This window comes from Symsagittifera roscoffensis, chromosome 8 (assembly GCF_963678635.1).
Source record: "Symsagittifera roscoffensis chromosome 8, txSymRosc1.1, whole genome shotgun sequence".
NCBI classification, from domain to species: Eukaryota; Metazoa; Xenacoelomorpha; order Acoela; family Convolutidae; genus Symsagittifera; species Symsagittifera roscoffensis.
Window position 1 is genome coordinate 46,392,257 of NC_087069.1, and position 17,690 is coordinate 46,409,946.

General features: G+C 35.3%; 2 protein-coding genes across 4 annotated transcripts in view; both read left to right on the forward strand.

The window, feature by feature from the left end:
- The window catches only part of LOC134853315 (vacuolar-sorting protein SNF8-like), a 340,685-nt gene that overhangs the window by 258,381 nt on the left and 64,614 nt on the right, over positions 1-17,690 (forward strand). The window contains exons 2-5 of one of the 2 annotated variants that reach the window (XM_063869289.1): positions 10,506-10,608; positions 14,274-14,508; positions 16,906-17,058; positions 17,292-17,677. The exons of the other annotated variant lie outside the window; for it this stretch is intronic. Coding sequence (XP_063725359.1) covers positions 10,546-10,608; positions 14,274-14,508; positions 16,906-17,058; positions 17,292-17,587 — 747 coding nt within the window. The 5' untranslated portion in view covers positions 10,506-10,545 and the 3' untranslated portion in view covers positions 17,588-17,677. Of the gene's footprint in view, positions 1-10,505; positions 10,609-14,273; positions 14,509-16,905; positions 17,059-17,291; positions 17,678-17,690 lie in introns of those variants that run through there. 2 annotated transcript variants of the gene reach the window in all.
- Positions 1-17,690, forward strand: part of LOC134853314 (pseudouridylate synthase RPUSD4, mitochondrial-like) — a 315,381-nt gene that overhangs the window by 258,381 nt on the left and 39,310 nt on the right. The window lies entirely within an intron of this gene.

Below are 17,690 nucleotides of genomic sequence, written 5' to 3' on the forward strand. Positions count from 1 at the left end.
GAACTGTAAAAGTTTTTCAGCACTTTCGGATTATCCATTCCAGTCTCAGAAATTGACTGGGAATAGAAAAATTTGAGTAACTTGTGTTTTTCTTTCGGATGCTGAATTAGTACTTTTGCGTAAATTAATGGATTCTTGAAACAAAAACGTTTCCAATAAAATCGAAAAAATCAAGGTAAAAAAAATAAAAGTAGGAATTAAATCAATCGAGAATATACATCAGTTTTTTATGCAACCCTGCGTATATATGACCATGAAAGAATTAAAGTTACGTGCTTAGTTTCCGATCTTTGTTCGTTTTTTTTTGCCAAGGAACAACTTTTATTTGTAGTTACGCTCACTTTTGTTTTTTTTGTGATTTCTGAAGATCATTTCAGCTTTTGTTGCCAATTTGAATGCAAATTGAGCTCTCAATAAAATATGCAAATGGTGCGAATAAAATTGTTGGGTTTTGAGTTTGAGAAGTGGAGTTTATTATAAGAGTTTTCCAGAGGAACATAGAATTACTTGTTGATCTAGTTCTTAATCAAAATAACAGTCATATAAACTTTTTGATGTTGAAAGAAAATTCAGATATATTTCGAAGAAAAAACGAAGCAGATGGCGTGGCAAATAGAAAAATTATTTGATTTTTAAACATTTAACTATTTTTATACTGTTTCAAAGGAAAGTCTTTGAAGACCACCAATAGTAGCAGTAGTCCATTTGTAATCATGATTTCACAAAAAAACACGAGAGATTCTTTTTCTATCAAAATTGCTTTACTGATTCAAACTTGGTTCTGAAACTTAGTAATCGCAGGCCCCTGTAACAGGTTTATTCAAAAATTTTGATTTTGTTCACCTTAAGGTTAATGATTCTATTATCTATGTCATGTCTCGATAACACCTGTAGAACAGTATAGGGCTTTTGGACAGAGGACAACCAACTGAGCTGAGCCCATGCAACAGTAACCAGTGAACAAGTTCAAGAGGGGCTTCAGTTTAATAAACTCTCAATGAAATCCCAAATCATGAATGATTTTTTGATATCTATAGAAAAACTCACTGATAATGCTTGTTTGAAAACAATATAGGCTTTGAAAGCACAATGTTCTCTCAACACTCACATAGTTGGAAAATTCAAGGTTTATTTTTTGATTAGCTTGTTCAAAACTTTTTACTTTTGCGAGAGCCAGTGTCTGGAAATCAGGAACTAGTTTTTGTTACGTAAACAGTTTTGCTTTCTATTTCATGAAACAATATATTCGAAAATAATCGACATGATTGCTTTTACCAAACTAAAAAATGAATTTAAGAAAAGATGATGTTAAGAACAGGTAAACAAATGGCTGAACTTGAGGCTGAGGGTTCAAGCAGGAATGAAGGTTCAAGCGCTAAGGTTGCCAAAAAATCAATTCAAGTTAACTGCGAATCTTGCTTGGAAGCTTTCGAAATGGAACAATTGTACAAGTGTACGAGATGTGTAGATAAACTAGAATCAACTGATGCCGGAGCGTTTAATTGTGAAGTTTGCATTGGTTCACATGTTAGAAAAGGCCATGATGTGTTAGATCACAAGTCGCTCCCTCCTGCAATCTGTGAGGCTCACAAGAATCTGTGCTCAGTTTTCTGTTCGACATGCAAAGTGATTTTGTGCGTGAATTGCTTATCCAAGCACCAGAACCATATTTTCGTGACTATAAAAGAAAGGGCATCTCAAGTACGACCAAAAGTGTTCGAGATCCTTTCAGATTTAGACTACCACGAGAAACTGGTTCTAGCTACTAAGAATAGAATAAACGATAACAAAAAAGCGCCGACCGAAGCCGCTGAAAAATTAGTGCTCGATGTTTCGTCTGAAATGGATGCGTTGAAGCAAAAAGTTGTAGATCTTGTCAAATCAGAGCACGGAAACACCGAGAGCTTGAAAAAAGAATCGATCCAAAATTACAAAAATCTTTTAAGATGTCAAGGCGATCTTAGAGAATTGCTGTCTTGCTCCGAGGGAAATTTAGTAGGGAACTTCGAGAAAAAAGAAAAAGATGTGAACCAGGTCAAAAATAAACAAGCAGAACTCAACGTTCATCAGATTAGTGGCTCAAAGTATTCAATGTCTGAACGAACAGCTCAATTGATTGCTAAATTTAATGAAGATTTCCTGCCAACGATTGAAATACCTCAAGTGGCTTCTCAAAACGAAATGGATTGTTATGTTTACTCAGGAAAATGTGGCTCTCTCTATGAGGTAGAGTGCAGTGGAAATGAAATCACCGTCTACAAATGCTATTTCAAAGCCCCTGTGAAATATCAGCCTGGAACTTTTGTATTTAAAAGTTCTTTATTTGGAAATACTTCATATTTGCCAACTGGTTCAGGTTGCCGAAAGTTGAGGGATTTTGTGGCTTGATTGGCTGCGAAACTTTTCCCTTTAGTGTAATTTTTTATTGACTCTTTTTCTCGCTAAGGCATGGCTGTTTTACTGCTTAAGTTTCAGTTCTGTCTGTGTACATCGGTCAAAACGTTGTGAATTGAGATGGGAGAATTTCGAAATTATTTCTAGAATCAGGTGCTTTTTACCCTAAATGTCAGAAAAATATATATATTTTTTTATCTTGGAGGCAGTCAATTGGATCAAGTAAACATCCTCTGCTATGTAGTCTAAGTTAATATTTTTCAACATATGGCGTAGTTTGTATTAAATTCTTTGAATGATACTGTAAAACGCTCAGATCTGATTGGGCTTAAAATGTTGAGTTCTGATTGGTTTCAAGTTTCACCTAAGAACCAAGTTAAGTTCCTCTGGGTAGGGTGGGGGGTTATGGGGTGATATTTACTTTTCTATAATTATTCACGCTTTTTCGGCAGCCTGTTACTTGGTCACAATAATTTTTGCCTGTAGATGGCGTAACGATGTCCAAAATAAAGATGGCAAAAAAGGAACATAATGCTTGGATTAGTGATATGCAAGCTTTCGTTCTTACAGATTTTCATCGTAAACTACAGTCAAGTTCAAAGATTTTAATAAGAACCAGTAACATTTTCCATTTATTTGATGCAGAAAGCAGTATTATCAGAGAGATCAAATTAAGCCAAGAGCCTCATCACATTATATTATTTTTTGTATTTTGGAGCACCGACAAGGCTGAATTCGTTTATTGGGATGAATTAAATAGCATTGTCAAACAAACGAACAAACCATCTATTCAGTACAGATGCGACTCTGTACCTCGGCTTGTGAGTTTGCGGAGTTACTCTAAATGCGCGCACTTTGTTAACATGGAAAACGATATTGTAGAAATTGAAACAAAATCGAACTCATCATCGGGTGTATACGTCATCAAATACAACGTTCACCGCGTAAATGATATCAGTTGCATTTCACACAAAAGCGGTACTCTCATAATCTGGTCTTTGTTAACCAACAACTTGACAATTCTCCACGGAACGAATGAAAATGGTAGGTATACCTACTCCTCTTCAGTGCCATTTGGAAGTAATTTCAATCACTTTTCTGTGCCAAGGAGTGTGATAGATAAAAATTGGAGTTTTCTTGTCAAAGCTAAAACTCCAGACGAAATTGGGTATGGGTGGGCTGATAAAAATGTGTTCATGATTAAAGATCCACAATTCGAGTAATGTACAGAATTTATTTGTAGTTGATTCAAATTCTAAATCTGTTAGCATATAAATTTTGAGTAACTATTGTTAAAATTTATTTGTAAAAAATGATTCGTGAAAATAATTTGAAAAATGTATATAATGTAAAAATTGTTATCATTATTTTTTATGCATAGCAAATATTTCTGGTTCCAAAAGTGTTTTTTTTAGTGGATTAACTAAAAAAATCAAGAAAATTAGTGGTTGTGGTTTGTGATTAATCAGATTTTTTTTAGAATTGAAAAATAAGTGCTAAAATTCACAAAAGGCGCATGTGATTAAAGTTATTGCTTTTAACAGCATGCTCTGGCCAGGAAAAAAATATGAGTTCTACAAGACCAAAAACTAGAAAACGAATATAATATTTGTAAATTATTCTGAAATTAATATAGAAAATGAAGTACCAATTGTCTAATCAACTCAGTTCTTTCTTCGCTCTTAACTCGTCAAACGATTATTTCAAATTTTCAAACCGGTATTTCTCAGCGGAAAGAAACTTATCAGGTTTTTTTAGATATCCATAGAATAACAGTTTTGTAGGGCTTAGGGTCTTTTCGGTCATGCTCCTAAATGAAAATCAAAGCTTTAACAACACAACTGGATCGATATTACTATAAGAAAGCAAGATAGTAATGTACAACTGACCAAAACAAAACAATTCACTGTTCACTTTATTTTTCCTGCTTTTGTAACGAAAGTAACGGAATAATATTGATCTGGGTGGTATTTTTTCTTCAGACATTTTTTCTTTAGACCTATTTGTACTCGTTACGGAATAATTGTGCTCGGGGTGTTTTTTTTTGTCAATTTTAACTAACCATTTTTGTCGGAATTTTCTTATTTCATTGAAAAGTTATTGTTGTCATGCGCTTAAATTTGACAAGATATTTTACTTGGGATTGTTTTTTGTAACGTTATGGGGGTTTAAAGATTGTTATTTTGGCCAATTTGGGACAATTAACGCGCGATATTTTTCGCGCTATTAACAAGTAAGCAGAGAGTTAATCCATCCTAGACATCGTTTCAAATTAGTTGGAGGAAACTTACTTGCCATAATCGATTTGTTACTAGAAGCGAAATCTATCACTTTGTACTTCATGTGGCGTGTGGGGGGATGTTTTTCACAAAAACTCTCAAATAAAAAAAAATGTTCGTTTTGTTTTAATACATTTAATTTTTCATGTTTTTACTGCCTCATATACCTTAAAAAGCTGTAGGAACATTCAGGGCTTCGCGTTGATACGAGCAGTTTTGTTAAGCTTCGAATTGTTTCGTTTCTCTGATGTTTTGCCGTTTTCTCTTCTAAATGTCCAAATAATATAAGCCTAAATGCGTTTTTAATTGACTTCATATTATCATCTTGAGCATATTTCGATATTGATTCAACGCTCACGATATCAGTCATTTCATTTAAAATTGATCCTATTTGGTAGATAAAAAGTTTTCATTATAATTTTTGTTCCGACTTTCATAACGAAAGTAACGGAATAATTTAGCTCGCGGTGGTTTTTTCTTCATCAGCCGAAAGGTATTGTTGTTCTGTTCTCTTATTTAAATAGATGTTTCACCTGTGATCCTTTATTATAAAGTTATGAGGGTTTGAAGATGGCGAGTTAGAGATAAATAATGCATTTGGCGCTATTAACGCGTAAGCGGAGATTTAATCTCTCATAGAAATCTTTCCAAATTGGTTGCAACAGACTATTTGTCATAGTTTCTACGTTACTAGGAGCGAAATCTATCATTTTGTTTTTATATGGCGTGTGGTGGAATGATTCAGAAAAAACTCAAAACTTCTGTATATATTTTTTTTCGAAATGTTCATTATTTTTTTTAAGCGAACACTCCTGCATAGACCTTAAAAGACAGTCGGAACATTCAGGGCTTTGCCCTGATACGAGCTGTCTTGTTATCTTTAGGCACGTATAACCGAAAGCACCCGGGTTTTTACATGAAATATATCACTCGACCCAATCTGACGATTATTTGGGACGCGTAAAAAAGAAAAAGTTAGAGCAAAGATAAAACAAAAGTTCTTCTGTTTTTTTTTAAATAGTTTTTTCTGTGTTTATGTTTTGATGAACAGGGTTGACATACTTATTGACGTCTTGCAGTTCTGGAAGAAGTCATAATTTTTGTTCATAATTATTTCAGGTTGTTTTTTTTTATTTCATGCATTCCTGATGAATTCTGGAAAGATGCTTCAAAATTATTATTAATATTCAATAACACCGGCGGGAAGTTGTTGCACCTCAGTCTGTCCGAGTATCGCGAGAGGATCATTGTTTTAAAACTGACTCAAGTACTTAAAATTGGACCCAAATATCTATGAAAAAGATCAGTTCCTTCTCTCTAATACAATAACCGCAATTTTGTGCCAAGTGTTTTTTCGCCACTTAAAGAGCATATCTTTCTGTCTGATATCTAGGATAACAGCATGCTATAAAAAAATTAGAATCCAAAAGGATTTCGGTAAGTGAAGGCAAATGACACGTAGTTTTTAGGTCCGTGTGAGAATCTCTTTATCTCTGTGATTTTTTTTTTAATTCAAAATTTAATTTTCAAGGAACATTTTTTTGTTTAATGAGCGAATTTCAATGACATTTGGCTAGAAAGTTACTTGAAAGTCAAAGTCTGCAGTAGAAAAAAAGCAAAAAGTTATTGATCCAGTTTATTTAAACTGGTCCAAATTTACCAAAAAATATCAATCAAAAAGGGTTCTTTAAATTCTAAAAGCTTCAAGGTCCTACAAGCCTTACAAGTTAGTATTTTTTTCCAATTTAGCTGAATTTTTTAAGTGCCATGTTTTGAGATTGCAATGTCCTCAGGGCAGAAGTCACTGTACTCGATTATTAAACAAGTTTCTTATAGCTAGGAATATATAATAGCAGATTATGCAATTATCCCATATTTTTAAACCCTAATTCGCCTTTTGTTCCGCCTTCAAAATGATCTTTTGGTTCAGATCTTTAGAAAATATCGTATAACAACTTATGCAGATTGTATTTAAAGTTTCATAGTTCGACCAACTAGTTAGTGCCAATGGCTAAGCGAAAGGCGTGAATTTTCAAGAATTTTCATTCAATTTTAAGTCTGGATGCATTTCAACTTACATATTAAATTTAGTAGGTGAATTAACGGCTTGCTCGACCAAGTATAAAGTAGCATATTTGAAAAACTATTCTCATTCTTGCTCAGTTTCGTCTTGGTATCCCAATACATAGGAAAAGCTTTCTCTTGGCAACTAATTGTGCCAACCACGTGGATTTCAATTTTCGGAATTGTCTGGGGAATCGAAGATTACAGATTAATCCAATTTTTTCAGTTTTTAAATGAAAGTCGGAATGCGCGAAGGACGCAATGTTTAACTGAACGCAACGTTTTAATTTTGTCGAGCGCGAAGAAATTTCTCTAGGCTCAATGTTTAAAAGAATGCCAAGAATATTCTAGAATTGGAAGTTTCATCGTTTCAATAGCTTGCTTGAACAACTTTAACTTTTGTGAAGCAAACCAAGCTCTGAAAAGAACTTCGAAATTATTCTATCTTTGATTGCTTCAATAGTTCGCTTCAATAATTTAGCTTTTTTGTCAAATAATCAAAGCTAGGAAAAATATTTAGCTCGAAGTTTTTTATGCTTGAAGTTATAATTGTTTGTTGGTGCAATGTTCATCTACTTAGTTTGATTCTTGTTTTGATTAGCTGGTGTTTAAGTAAACGAATGCTCGAACCGGAGAGTGAACAAGGTTCAAACGTCGAGCTTGCCGAAACCCCAGGCTCTGATGTACCCGAAAAACGAACTCCATTTAACTGCGAATCATGTTCAGAAGCTTTCAAAATGGAGCAATTATTCCAGTGTACGACTTGTGTAAACAAACTAGAATCTACTGATGCCGTAACATTTAATTGTGAACTTTGCATTGGTTCACATGTTAGAAAAGGCCATGATGTGTTAGATCATAAGTCGCTCTCTCCTGCAATCTGTGAGTCTCACAAGAATCTGTGCTCTGTATTCTGTACAATCTGTGACGAGATTTTGTGCGTGAATTGTTTGTCGAAGCACCAGAACCATAATGTCATGACAATAAAAGAAAAGGCGTCAAAAGTACGTCCGAAAGTATTCGAGAGCCTTTCAAATTTAGACTCTCGTGAGAAAGTGGTTCGAGGCACCATGGAGAGAATAAAAGAAAAGAAAGAAGAGCGCACTAAAGACTTTGATAAATTAGTACTCGATATTTCGGCAGAATTAGATGCCGCAAAGGAGAAAATTTTGGATTGTGTCAGGTCAAAACACGAGAAAACTGTGAACTTGGAAACAGAGTCAACCGAAAACTACGAAAATCTGCTACGGTGCCAAAGCGACCTTAGAGAGTTGTTGTCCTGCTCGGAGGGAAATTTAGTAAGGAATTTTGAAACAAAAGAAAAGCAGGTTGATCAGGTCAACTCTAAACAAACAGAACTCGAACTATGTCAGATTGAGGGTGTAAATTATTCCATATCTGAAAATACGTCTCAAGCGATCACAAAATTTTGTGAAGATTTTCTGTCTACAGTTGAAGTACCTCAAGTAATGGCTCGGAAATGTTGCTATGTGTACTCAACATGTGATGGGACTCTCTACAATGTAGAATGCGAAGGAAACAAAACAACTGTCTATGAATGCCATTTCGAAGAGTATGCAGATGATGTCAGGATGACTAAAATCAATTTGGCTACAAATGAACATGATTTTTGGATTATAGACTTAAATGCTTTTTATATCATGCAAAAGAATGCGTTTCCCTCGATTTTGATCAAAACCGGCAACTTTGTCCAACTGTTTGATATTAAAAAGAAAGTTTTCAGAGTTATTAATTTAAGTCTTCCGCCTCATCACGTTCCCTTGTGTTTTGTAGCTTTCAATTTGGACAAAGCTGAATTCGTTTATTGGGACCAATTGAGTAGAGTTGTGAGACAAACTGACAACAAATCTATTGAGTACAAATGTGAGACTCTGCCTCGAGTTGTGAATTCGTGGCATGACGGTACATATGTTCATTTGGTGAACCAGGAAAACGATATAGTTGAAATTGCAACAAACAGGACTTCGAAAACGGGTGTATATGTCATCAAATCCAATATTCATTGTGTTAACCATATCAATAGCATATCACACATAAACAAAACTCTCGTAATTTGGTCGCTCCCAACTGATACCCTGACAATTTTTTGCAAAAATAACGAGGATGGTGAATATTTTATTATTAATTCGGTATTATATGAAAGTAAGTTCAGTTATTTCTGTGTGCCGCGTAGCTATTCGTTCGAATGTAATTGGAGATTTCTTGTCTCAGCTAAAACCCAAGACGAAAACAGGCAGTGTGTTGAAAATCATGTATTCATGATTAAAAAGTCTTAATTCGATAACTCTTCTGTATTAAACAAAAAACTCTGTAATAATTTTAACTAATCTATTATTTACATTTGAACTAACCGCTGAAGGGTCAAAAAATCTGTGTAAAAATGTATATAAAGTAAATATTGTTGACCATTATCTTTTTTGGTATAAAAGGACGTTGTTTCCGGAGTAATACTTTGAGCGAAGTCCATCAAGATTATCAGGCTTCTAACTGATGGTTTTATGGAACCACTTGACTGCAAAAAACAGTTCTTGTAAAATTTTGATTACTTTTTGAATGTCGACTTTTTGATTTTTTTCTACGAGTTTTCAACTAGGTTTTTTGTCCATACGAATTTTTGATTGCAAATTTCCAAAGTTAGCATATGTTTTCCACATCTGTTGGAGCGCTTAATTACTACAGTTTCTACTTTATTCGCAACGCAAACTTTTTTTCGTTGCAGTGTTTATTTCGGAGATTCTGAAATATCCAAACATCTGCTGGGTGATCTCATGGTTCTTTTCTCACAGGGGTTGCAAGATTAGGCTCAAAGTATGAATACTCAATTTCAGATTTTTTGATTTTTCAAAAACTTAAAAAACTGGATCTAAAAGATTCACTTGGATTTGTAAGTTTCAAAAAAATTTCAAGTTCTCAACCCTATAGTTGGGTTTTGCGGGAGGAGATATGACTTTTTAGGGAAAAAATCTGAAAGCTGAATTTATTTTCAAATCGTTCTATTTATGAACTATAAAACGTTTTAGATGTCCCTGTCTATTTTTTGATGGCTGAAAAATAAAATATAAAATACAAAGAAATTTGATGCAATTTTCTTCTTTTTTAGAGTTTGATTTTTCACACTAGTGAGCTTGCCACTTTATTGACATAAAATTTATCCGTTTTCTCCAATTCAAGCATATCGGTTACGGCAAAGGTTTATCAACAGATTATCTAGTTATATCTGTTTCTTATGAAAGCGCATTCATTGCTCCCTGATTTCTAAAATTGAAGTATCTGTGAAGTACTCGACGCCAAGGAGCCATGAAAGAGTATTTATTGCAAACCACCTTTGGTCGGGAGGTTCGAGTTCGAATCCTGTAGTCGCCGACTTTTGTTTAAATATTTTTTCAGCTGAATTTCTTTCAAGGCGTTTTTTGTCGTTCTTCGTCTTGAACTTGCTTGCACGTGCACTCATTAGGAGGTTCTATTCTGATTGTTAAAGTCATTTGCCTGATAAAAACATGTAGATCTACGTCATGATTACTTCCCCCAGCCCTCTGTAGGGTAGCGGTGGTGGTTAGGATGCTGGTGTTGCTTGTGATGGTCGTAACAAAACAATAAAGGATCTGTTATGATTTTAAAAAATCTTTTCTCATAAAAATGTTATTTCAACTGAGCTTTCAGTTATGTGAGTGTTGTTAAACACTGGTTTTAGAAGAAAAAAATGAAAACTTGGGTTTCAAAGCTGATTTATCTTCACCTTGATATTTCTAGATCTAAATGTATTGTGGTAGTTGATTGAACCATAGTCATGCCTCGAGGTGTGGGCATAGCAGGCATTCAGCGGAGAGCACAGACCAATGCCAGATTCCAGGTTGGTCAATAAACTTGTATTCTGATACAAAAAGGCTTTTTAAAGGTCTGTCAACTAAATTAGAGTTCTCGTTAAATTAAGTACCCATAAAAGTTCCATGCAACTAACTTTTAGTACAAAAAGGTATTTTTATAGCATTGGTAAAATAGGTAATATATTACCCAAAAAAAGTCCTGTCGGGAATCGATTCGGAACCTGACCGTCTTCGGTCACTTGCTCTAACCACTACCTTAAATAGGCAGGAAAAAAAAGACGGCGGAATTTTTTATCCAAAGTTACCGTGATTTTTACGAGGAAGCAATTTTAAATGCGGAAAACGATGCGAAAATTGTAGCACAAAAGCTGAACTGAGTCAGTCATAATTTAATTCCAAGTGAGTATTGAATTCTAAAAGGCATCATGATTGCTGTAACCAAATATTTTTTGCCAAATGAACTCATCAAAGGGTTAACGGTCTTAAGTGTCTTCTCCTCATGACCCGGCATTCACGGTGTAATTCTTTGATAAATAACTTCCTAGAAAGTTTCTGTAATATCTTTCATTAATACCAATATACTTTTGCCGAACTACAACTGATTCGCTTATTGGTTCAATTATCTTTCCAGGTCCGAGAAGTTTTCATCACAACTATCGATATTTTGGAACCCCAAGAATACATTTTTAGAAAAAGGGCAAAAAATTCTACGGTTGTCTTTGTTGAATATCTTTTTTTTTTGCTGAACGGATTGCAGGAATGAGCTTTAAAAACTAGAGTAGCGTCATAATAGTTCAGAAAGATCACTCCAAACCCTCAAAGACGGAGTTTAGGAAATTAGACGACAAGCAAATTAGACGATCAGAAAATAACGGAATTTAGACAATAACTTCCGGAAATTGCGTGAAATTTGTTTACAGACCTAAATTAAATTTTGGCTGAGTAAATACTGGGAGGTTGAGAAATTAGACGATAAGCAAATTAGACGGAGGCACTGAAAGGGAAATTAGACGTATTCGCAAAACTGCAATTGTGAGAAAATAGACGAAAGTAAGAGAGATTAAAATTGTTTGCAGACAACAGTTAAATTTCGGTGGCCAAAATTTTTACATGTCAATTATGCATAATTTATTCAATTCAAAACTCTCCTGTAATATTCGGATTTGACGTTTTATGTTCATTTAAATTGATTGTCTGATAGGTATTCTCATTTCATGTTCTTTTTGTATTTGTGAAACTTGACTGTTAAGAAAAAGTTTTGTTGGCTCTTTAGTTTTCATAGCAGTGACTTCTAAAATGCCAGATCTGTAAAAAAAATCCGTCGAATTACATTTTTGTCGCATCCGTCTTATTTGCTTATCGTCTAATTTCCTAGGCCCCAAATACTGGTTGTCCGTATGTTCCGTGTCTTTACGGTCGTCTAATTTCTTGTCTAAGTTCCTTGGCCCCCTCAAAGACAGAGTTTTTGATTGACAGGTTAAATGTTTCTCTAATTGTCGCTCTAATTGTTAAGAAAAAGTTTTGTTGGCTCTTTAGTTTTCATAGCAGTGACGTCTAAAATGCCAGATCTGTAAAAAAAAATCTGTCGAATTACATTTTTGTCGCATCTGTCGAATTTGCTTATCGTCTAATTTCCTAGGCCCCAAATACTGGTTGTCCGTAAGTTCCGTGTCTTTACGGTCGTCTAATTTCTTGTCTAAGTTCCTTGGCCCCCTCAAAGACAGAGTTTTTGATTGACAGGTTAAATGTTTCTCTAATTGTCGCTCTAATTGTTAAGAAAAAGTTTTGTTGGCTCTTTAGTTTTCATAGCAGTGACGTCTAAAATGCCAGATCTGTAAAAAAAAATCTGTCGAATTACATTTTTGTCGCATCTGTCGAATTTGCTTATCGTCTAATTTCCTAGGCCCCAAATACTGGTTGTCCGTAAGTTCCGTGTCTTTACGGTCGTCTAATTTCTTGTCTAAGTTCCTTGGCCCCCTCAAAGACAGAGTTTTTGATTGACAGGTTAAATGTTTCTCTAATTGTCGCTCTAATTGTTAAGAAAAAGTTTTGTTGGCTCTTTAGTTTTCATAGCAGTGACGTCTAAAATGCCAGATCTGTAAAAAAAAATCCGTCGAATTACATTTTTGTCGCATCTGTCGAATTTGCTTATCGTCTAATTTCCTAGGCCCCAAATACTGGTTGTCCGTAAGTTCCGTGTCTTTACGGTCGTCTAATTTCTTGTCTAAGTTCCTTGGCCCCCTCAAAGACAGAGTTTTTGATTGACAGGTTAAATGTTTCTCTAATTGTCGCTCTAATTGTTAAGAAAAAGTTTTGTTGGCTCTTTAGTTTTCATAGCAGTGACGTCTAAAATGCCAGATCTGTAAAAAAAAATCCGTCGAATTACATTTTTGTCGCATCTGTCGAATTTGCTTATCGTCTAATTTCCTAGGCCCCAAATACTGGTTGTCCGTAAGTTCCGTGTCTTTACGGTCGTCTAATTTCTTGTCTAAGTTCCTTGGCCCCCTCAAAGACAGAGTTTTTGATTGACAGGTTAATAAATGTTTCTCTAATTGTCGCTTAGTGCAACGGTACTGCGTGTCTATTGTTATCTAAATATCGATTCGAAATCTTGATCTACAGGTTGGTCGTAGACCATCTTGAGACTTCTTTTAAAGTCTTTTTTTTTGTGGAAATATCATTACCAATTTTGGATCCATTTGGTTTGCTGAGTAAATTTGAAATGCTTTTGGAATCTTTTGTAGCAGCTGATATTAAGATATAAAGTGATATCCATTTCTTTCCAGTAATTTTTATTTTGCCGTAACTGTAGTGCACGCGGCAGTTGGTCGAAAGACCCGGGTTCGAATCCTGGCTGAACCTTTCTTCGATAAATGATTTGAAATGTGCTACCTATTCTAGTATGGGACCCAAAAAAAACAGCTCATTTTCTATCTACAGCGAAATTTTCAAGGGATCTACTTAACAATCTTTTTTTGGATTTTTTTTTGCTGTTCTGCCAACGAACTATACGTAATTAACAACTCAATCGCCATAATAGCCCGAAAGATAAATTGGCTATAGATAATAATTCGAAAGCTTAAATTAAAAAGAGATTGTTCACTTTGTTTTGACTTTGTAACAGCACCTCACCCAGGGGCGGATTTGGGGGGGGGGACGTACGCCCCCCCCCCCCCCCTCAGGGATTTGACCCCTTGCCGACCCAAAGGGTCCCCCCTTTGATACTTTTTCAGAAATCCATTTTTGGCTGACCGACCCTAAAATTTTTCTAAAGGCGCCTTCGGCGCCAATAAATGCTATTTTTGAGGGGGAGCGCGCGCCAAAAAAACGCATTTTTTTTGGTCAAAATTTTTCAAAAAGTGCCCAAAAACGGCTTTTTTTGACTGGTTTTTCAAAAATTTGCCTGCGGCGCAGAAAGTTTTGCCAAAATAAGGGCAAAACAGTGCTTTAGGAGAGCGCGAAAAATAAAATCAATTTGGTCGACCTAAAAAAAAAAAAAGGTCGTCAAAATTTTTTGAAAATCCGCCCCCCCCCTCGAGAAAATCCTAGATCCGCCCCTGACCTCACCTGTTTTTTTTGCCAAATTTGAAATTTGTCGCACTTTGTCTCTTATCAAAAGACAAAGATTTTACGGGTTGTCCTGTTATAAGTTCAAATTTTTAAATGAGTTTAGATGGATAAATGTTTTTAGGAAAAAGGCGCCGAGTTAGCAGCTGACCAACTGCAACACATGATCAAACAAATGACAGTATTCAAAACCAACTTGGAAGATTTTGCAGTCAAACACAGAACGGATCTGAAGAAGAATCCAGAATTCAGAGCTCACTTCCAGCAAATGTGTGCCCAAATAGGAGTGGATCCTCTGGCTTCGAGCAAGGGCTATTGGGCACAGACATTGGGAGTTGGAGATTATTATTACGAATTAGGTAGACATGCGTTAGAAAAAAATAGAGGGAATTGCTCATGCCAGAAGGAACGATTGTTCAAAATTTATAATTTACAATTAAAATTAATAATAGACTTAATTGATAATGCTTTTTTGCAAGCGTTATCAAATGGGGAAACAGGCTTTGTAAGTTAACCTTAAATTGGCCTGTTTGTGATGGAGGTAAAGGGAACACGTGGGAATTCAAAGGTCGTGGGTTCGTATCTGACCAGGAACTGAGCTTTTTATGCTAACGTAAATTTTTCAGCCTGGCAAAAATGCTTGGACTATTGTTTGTCTGCTTATTTCTGTCGGCTTAGTTGCAAAAGCGCTGAATCTGCCGACGATTTGAGCTTTTAAACTATCATTCAAAATCGTAGCAGTAAACAACTAACTGGTTCATGAAAATTTTCTAACAACACATTTAACCGGCTGGTCAATCAACTGGAAAAAAAATGGGTTTGTTTGCTTGGTCGCAGGGACGGTTCTAGGATTTTCTCGAGGAGGGGGGGGGGGGGATTTTCAAAAAAAAATCGAAAATTTTGACGACCTTTTTTTTAGGTCGACCAAATTGATTTTTCGAGGTCTCCCAAAGCACTTTTCTGCGCCGCAAGCAAATTTTTGAAAAAACAGTCAAAAAATCGCGTATTTTTTGGCGCGCGCTTCCTCTCAAAGTTAGTATATATTGGCGCCAAAGGCGCCTTTAGAAAAATTTTAGGGTCGGTCGACCAAAAATGGATTTCTGAAAAAGTATCAAAGGGGGGACCCTTTGGGTCGGCAGGGTGTCGAATCCTTGAGGGGGGGGGGGCGTCCCCCCTCCCCTAAATCCGCCCCTGCTTGGTCGTTATGGTTTTGTTTGCTTGAAAAAAAAATGGTTTAGTTCTGAACGTAGCACTCTTATATAGGTCTTGCTGATTTTTTTTTTGTTTATCTTTCGAGAAAAAGTCTTAAAATTTGTTCACGCTCAATTTTGATTTTTCGCGGTTTGACTTGTGATTTATTTTTAAATTCAGTGCATTTCCATTGTTAAAGGGAAGGCACACTCCACTATCGAACAGCAAAATTGTAAAGGTCACGAAAAACGTGATCGACTTCCAATTTTGAAATTGGAAATTAATTATCAGATTTCCCAGCGAAATTGAAATTTTGCATATTGAGCCAGTTTTCTCAAAATGGGTTAATTTTAACAAAAAAGTGTCCATCAAAAGTTGTTCTACAAATTCGAAGAGCTTTAATGCCATCTATTTGTTCTTCAAAAATTGGAATTCTCTGTGCTATTTGCTTAGCAACTGGTTATGCTTAATGTTTTTTATACTCTTTTTGGAATCCGAATTAAGACCAACTGAGTTTTGATTGACCAACTGAATTTATTTTTTTTACTTTTATTGGAATCCGAATCAAGACCAACTGAGTTATGATACGATACTGTAAAATGTGGTAAAAATTATATTGCAAATTCTGGTGTAAAATAGTGAAGATTCTTCTCCTTTTCACGAAGAATTCAGAAACTAAAAAGCAGAAAAACAACAAACCATTGCATTTACCACTAGCCAAAGCCACCGTTTAAATTTCAGCGATAAAGAGAAGCATGAAAACAATTAATTAATTGATGCTTTGATAAATTGTAAACTGGTTTTCATATTTTTTGGGGTTGGGTGCATATGCATAGGTGTCCCTGACTTATGTGTCCTGAAAAAATGTTCGAATTGATTTTCTGTGATTTGATGTTATGGTCTGTTAGGCTCAGATATTTTGGGTTTGTTCGAGCATACTATATTTAGATCTTGTGTGTGCTAACGGACCGTAGACCACTCAAGCGAGACTAGTTTAAAAGAAACAAAGTTTTTTTCAGAGCGCCGCTTGCAGAGCGGAGTAGTTATTGGTTTCAAGATCAGAATGTCGGAAGTTCGAATCTTGGGTCGGACGAAATTTTTGCTGTTTTGTCTAAAATTGGAATAAAAAACGTAAATCGGGTAAAATGGAAATATATCGAAAACGGTTCACCCGATCGGGCCAAAAGATAAAACACGGTTAAAGTTTGCTCACAATTTAATTCAGTCTCTACCAGTCCTGGGAACGGGGTGAAAACCATTTCTCATTTTGTATCATCAGATCAAGAGTCAAAATGAAGAAAGCGTTCGCCACTTTTTTAAGCAATTGTGGCGTTTTATAACAAATTAAAAATTTTGCTTTCAGTTTTTTGGGCCGTTTTCATTCCTTTACTCTGCTAATGGCTTTTTGCTTGGCTGAAGAAGTTTTGGACAGTTTTTGGGCCAGTGTTAATGGGTAGATTTCAGTTTTGGGCAGTTGTGGCCGAGGCATTAACATATGCGACACAAATTTTCAGACACGGATTGAATTTTCGTTTTTATCTACAGTAAGGCAGTTTTTTTTTCAGGCGTGCAGATTATTGAAGTTTGTATGGCTACGAGACCTCTAAATGGAGGTTTGATACCCATTGACGACTTGAGAAAGCGACTGAACAAAACAAGAAAAACTGACAACCAGGTGTCAAATGATGACATTGTTCGAGCTATCGGGAAATTAAAGGGCTCTTTTCTAGGTTCCTAACTTTTCCAAAATGATATTTTTCAAAATGATGTTAATACCAAAAAAATAGACGAGCGAAATTTCTCTTTTTTAAAAACAACCAAGACATATCTTCAACGTCTTTTTTTAGACTGACTTGATTTCGCATAATTTGGCACGTATGAATTTTTAATTGCTTTTTTGAATGAAAATTTTGGAGCTTGGAGAAAATGATCAATAAAATCTAGAAATGAGCCAATAATTTGCAGAAACTTGGAGATGGTTTTGCTTTAATTCCAATCAACAAATCCTATTTCATTCAATCAGTTCCCGGTGAATTGAACATGGATCACACGGCGTTACTAGCTCTGGCTGAGAAAAACGGAGGCCAAATATCGAAATCGTATCTGGAAAAATCTGGACTTAACTGGCAAGAAGAAAGAGTAGATAGAGCTCTGGAGTATCTGTTGAAAGAAGAGTTAGCATGGGTTGATAAACAGGGCGGAGAGATTAGTTATTGGTTCCCAAATGTATTTATTAATGAGTCTTGATGATTCTCCGAAACTAAACTGAAATAGAATTTAGCGATAAATTTGTTTTCTGTGAGCTATTTTATCTGCCCGACTAAAATAATTTCCGAATTTTTTTTTCATA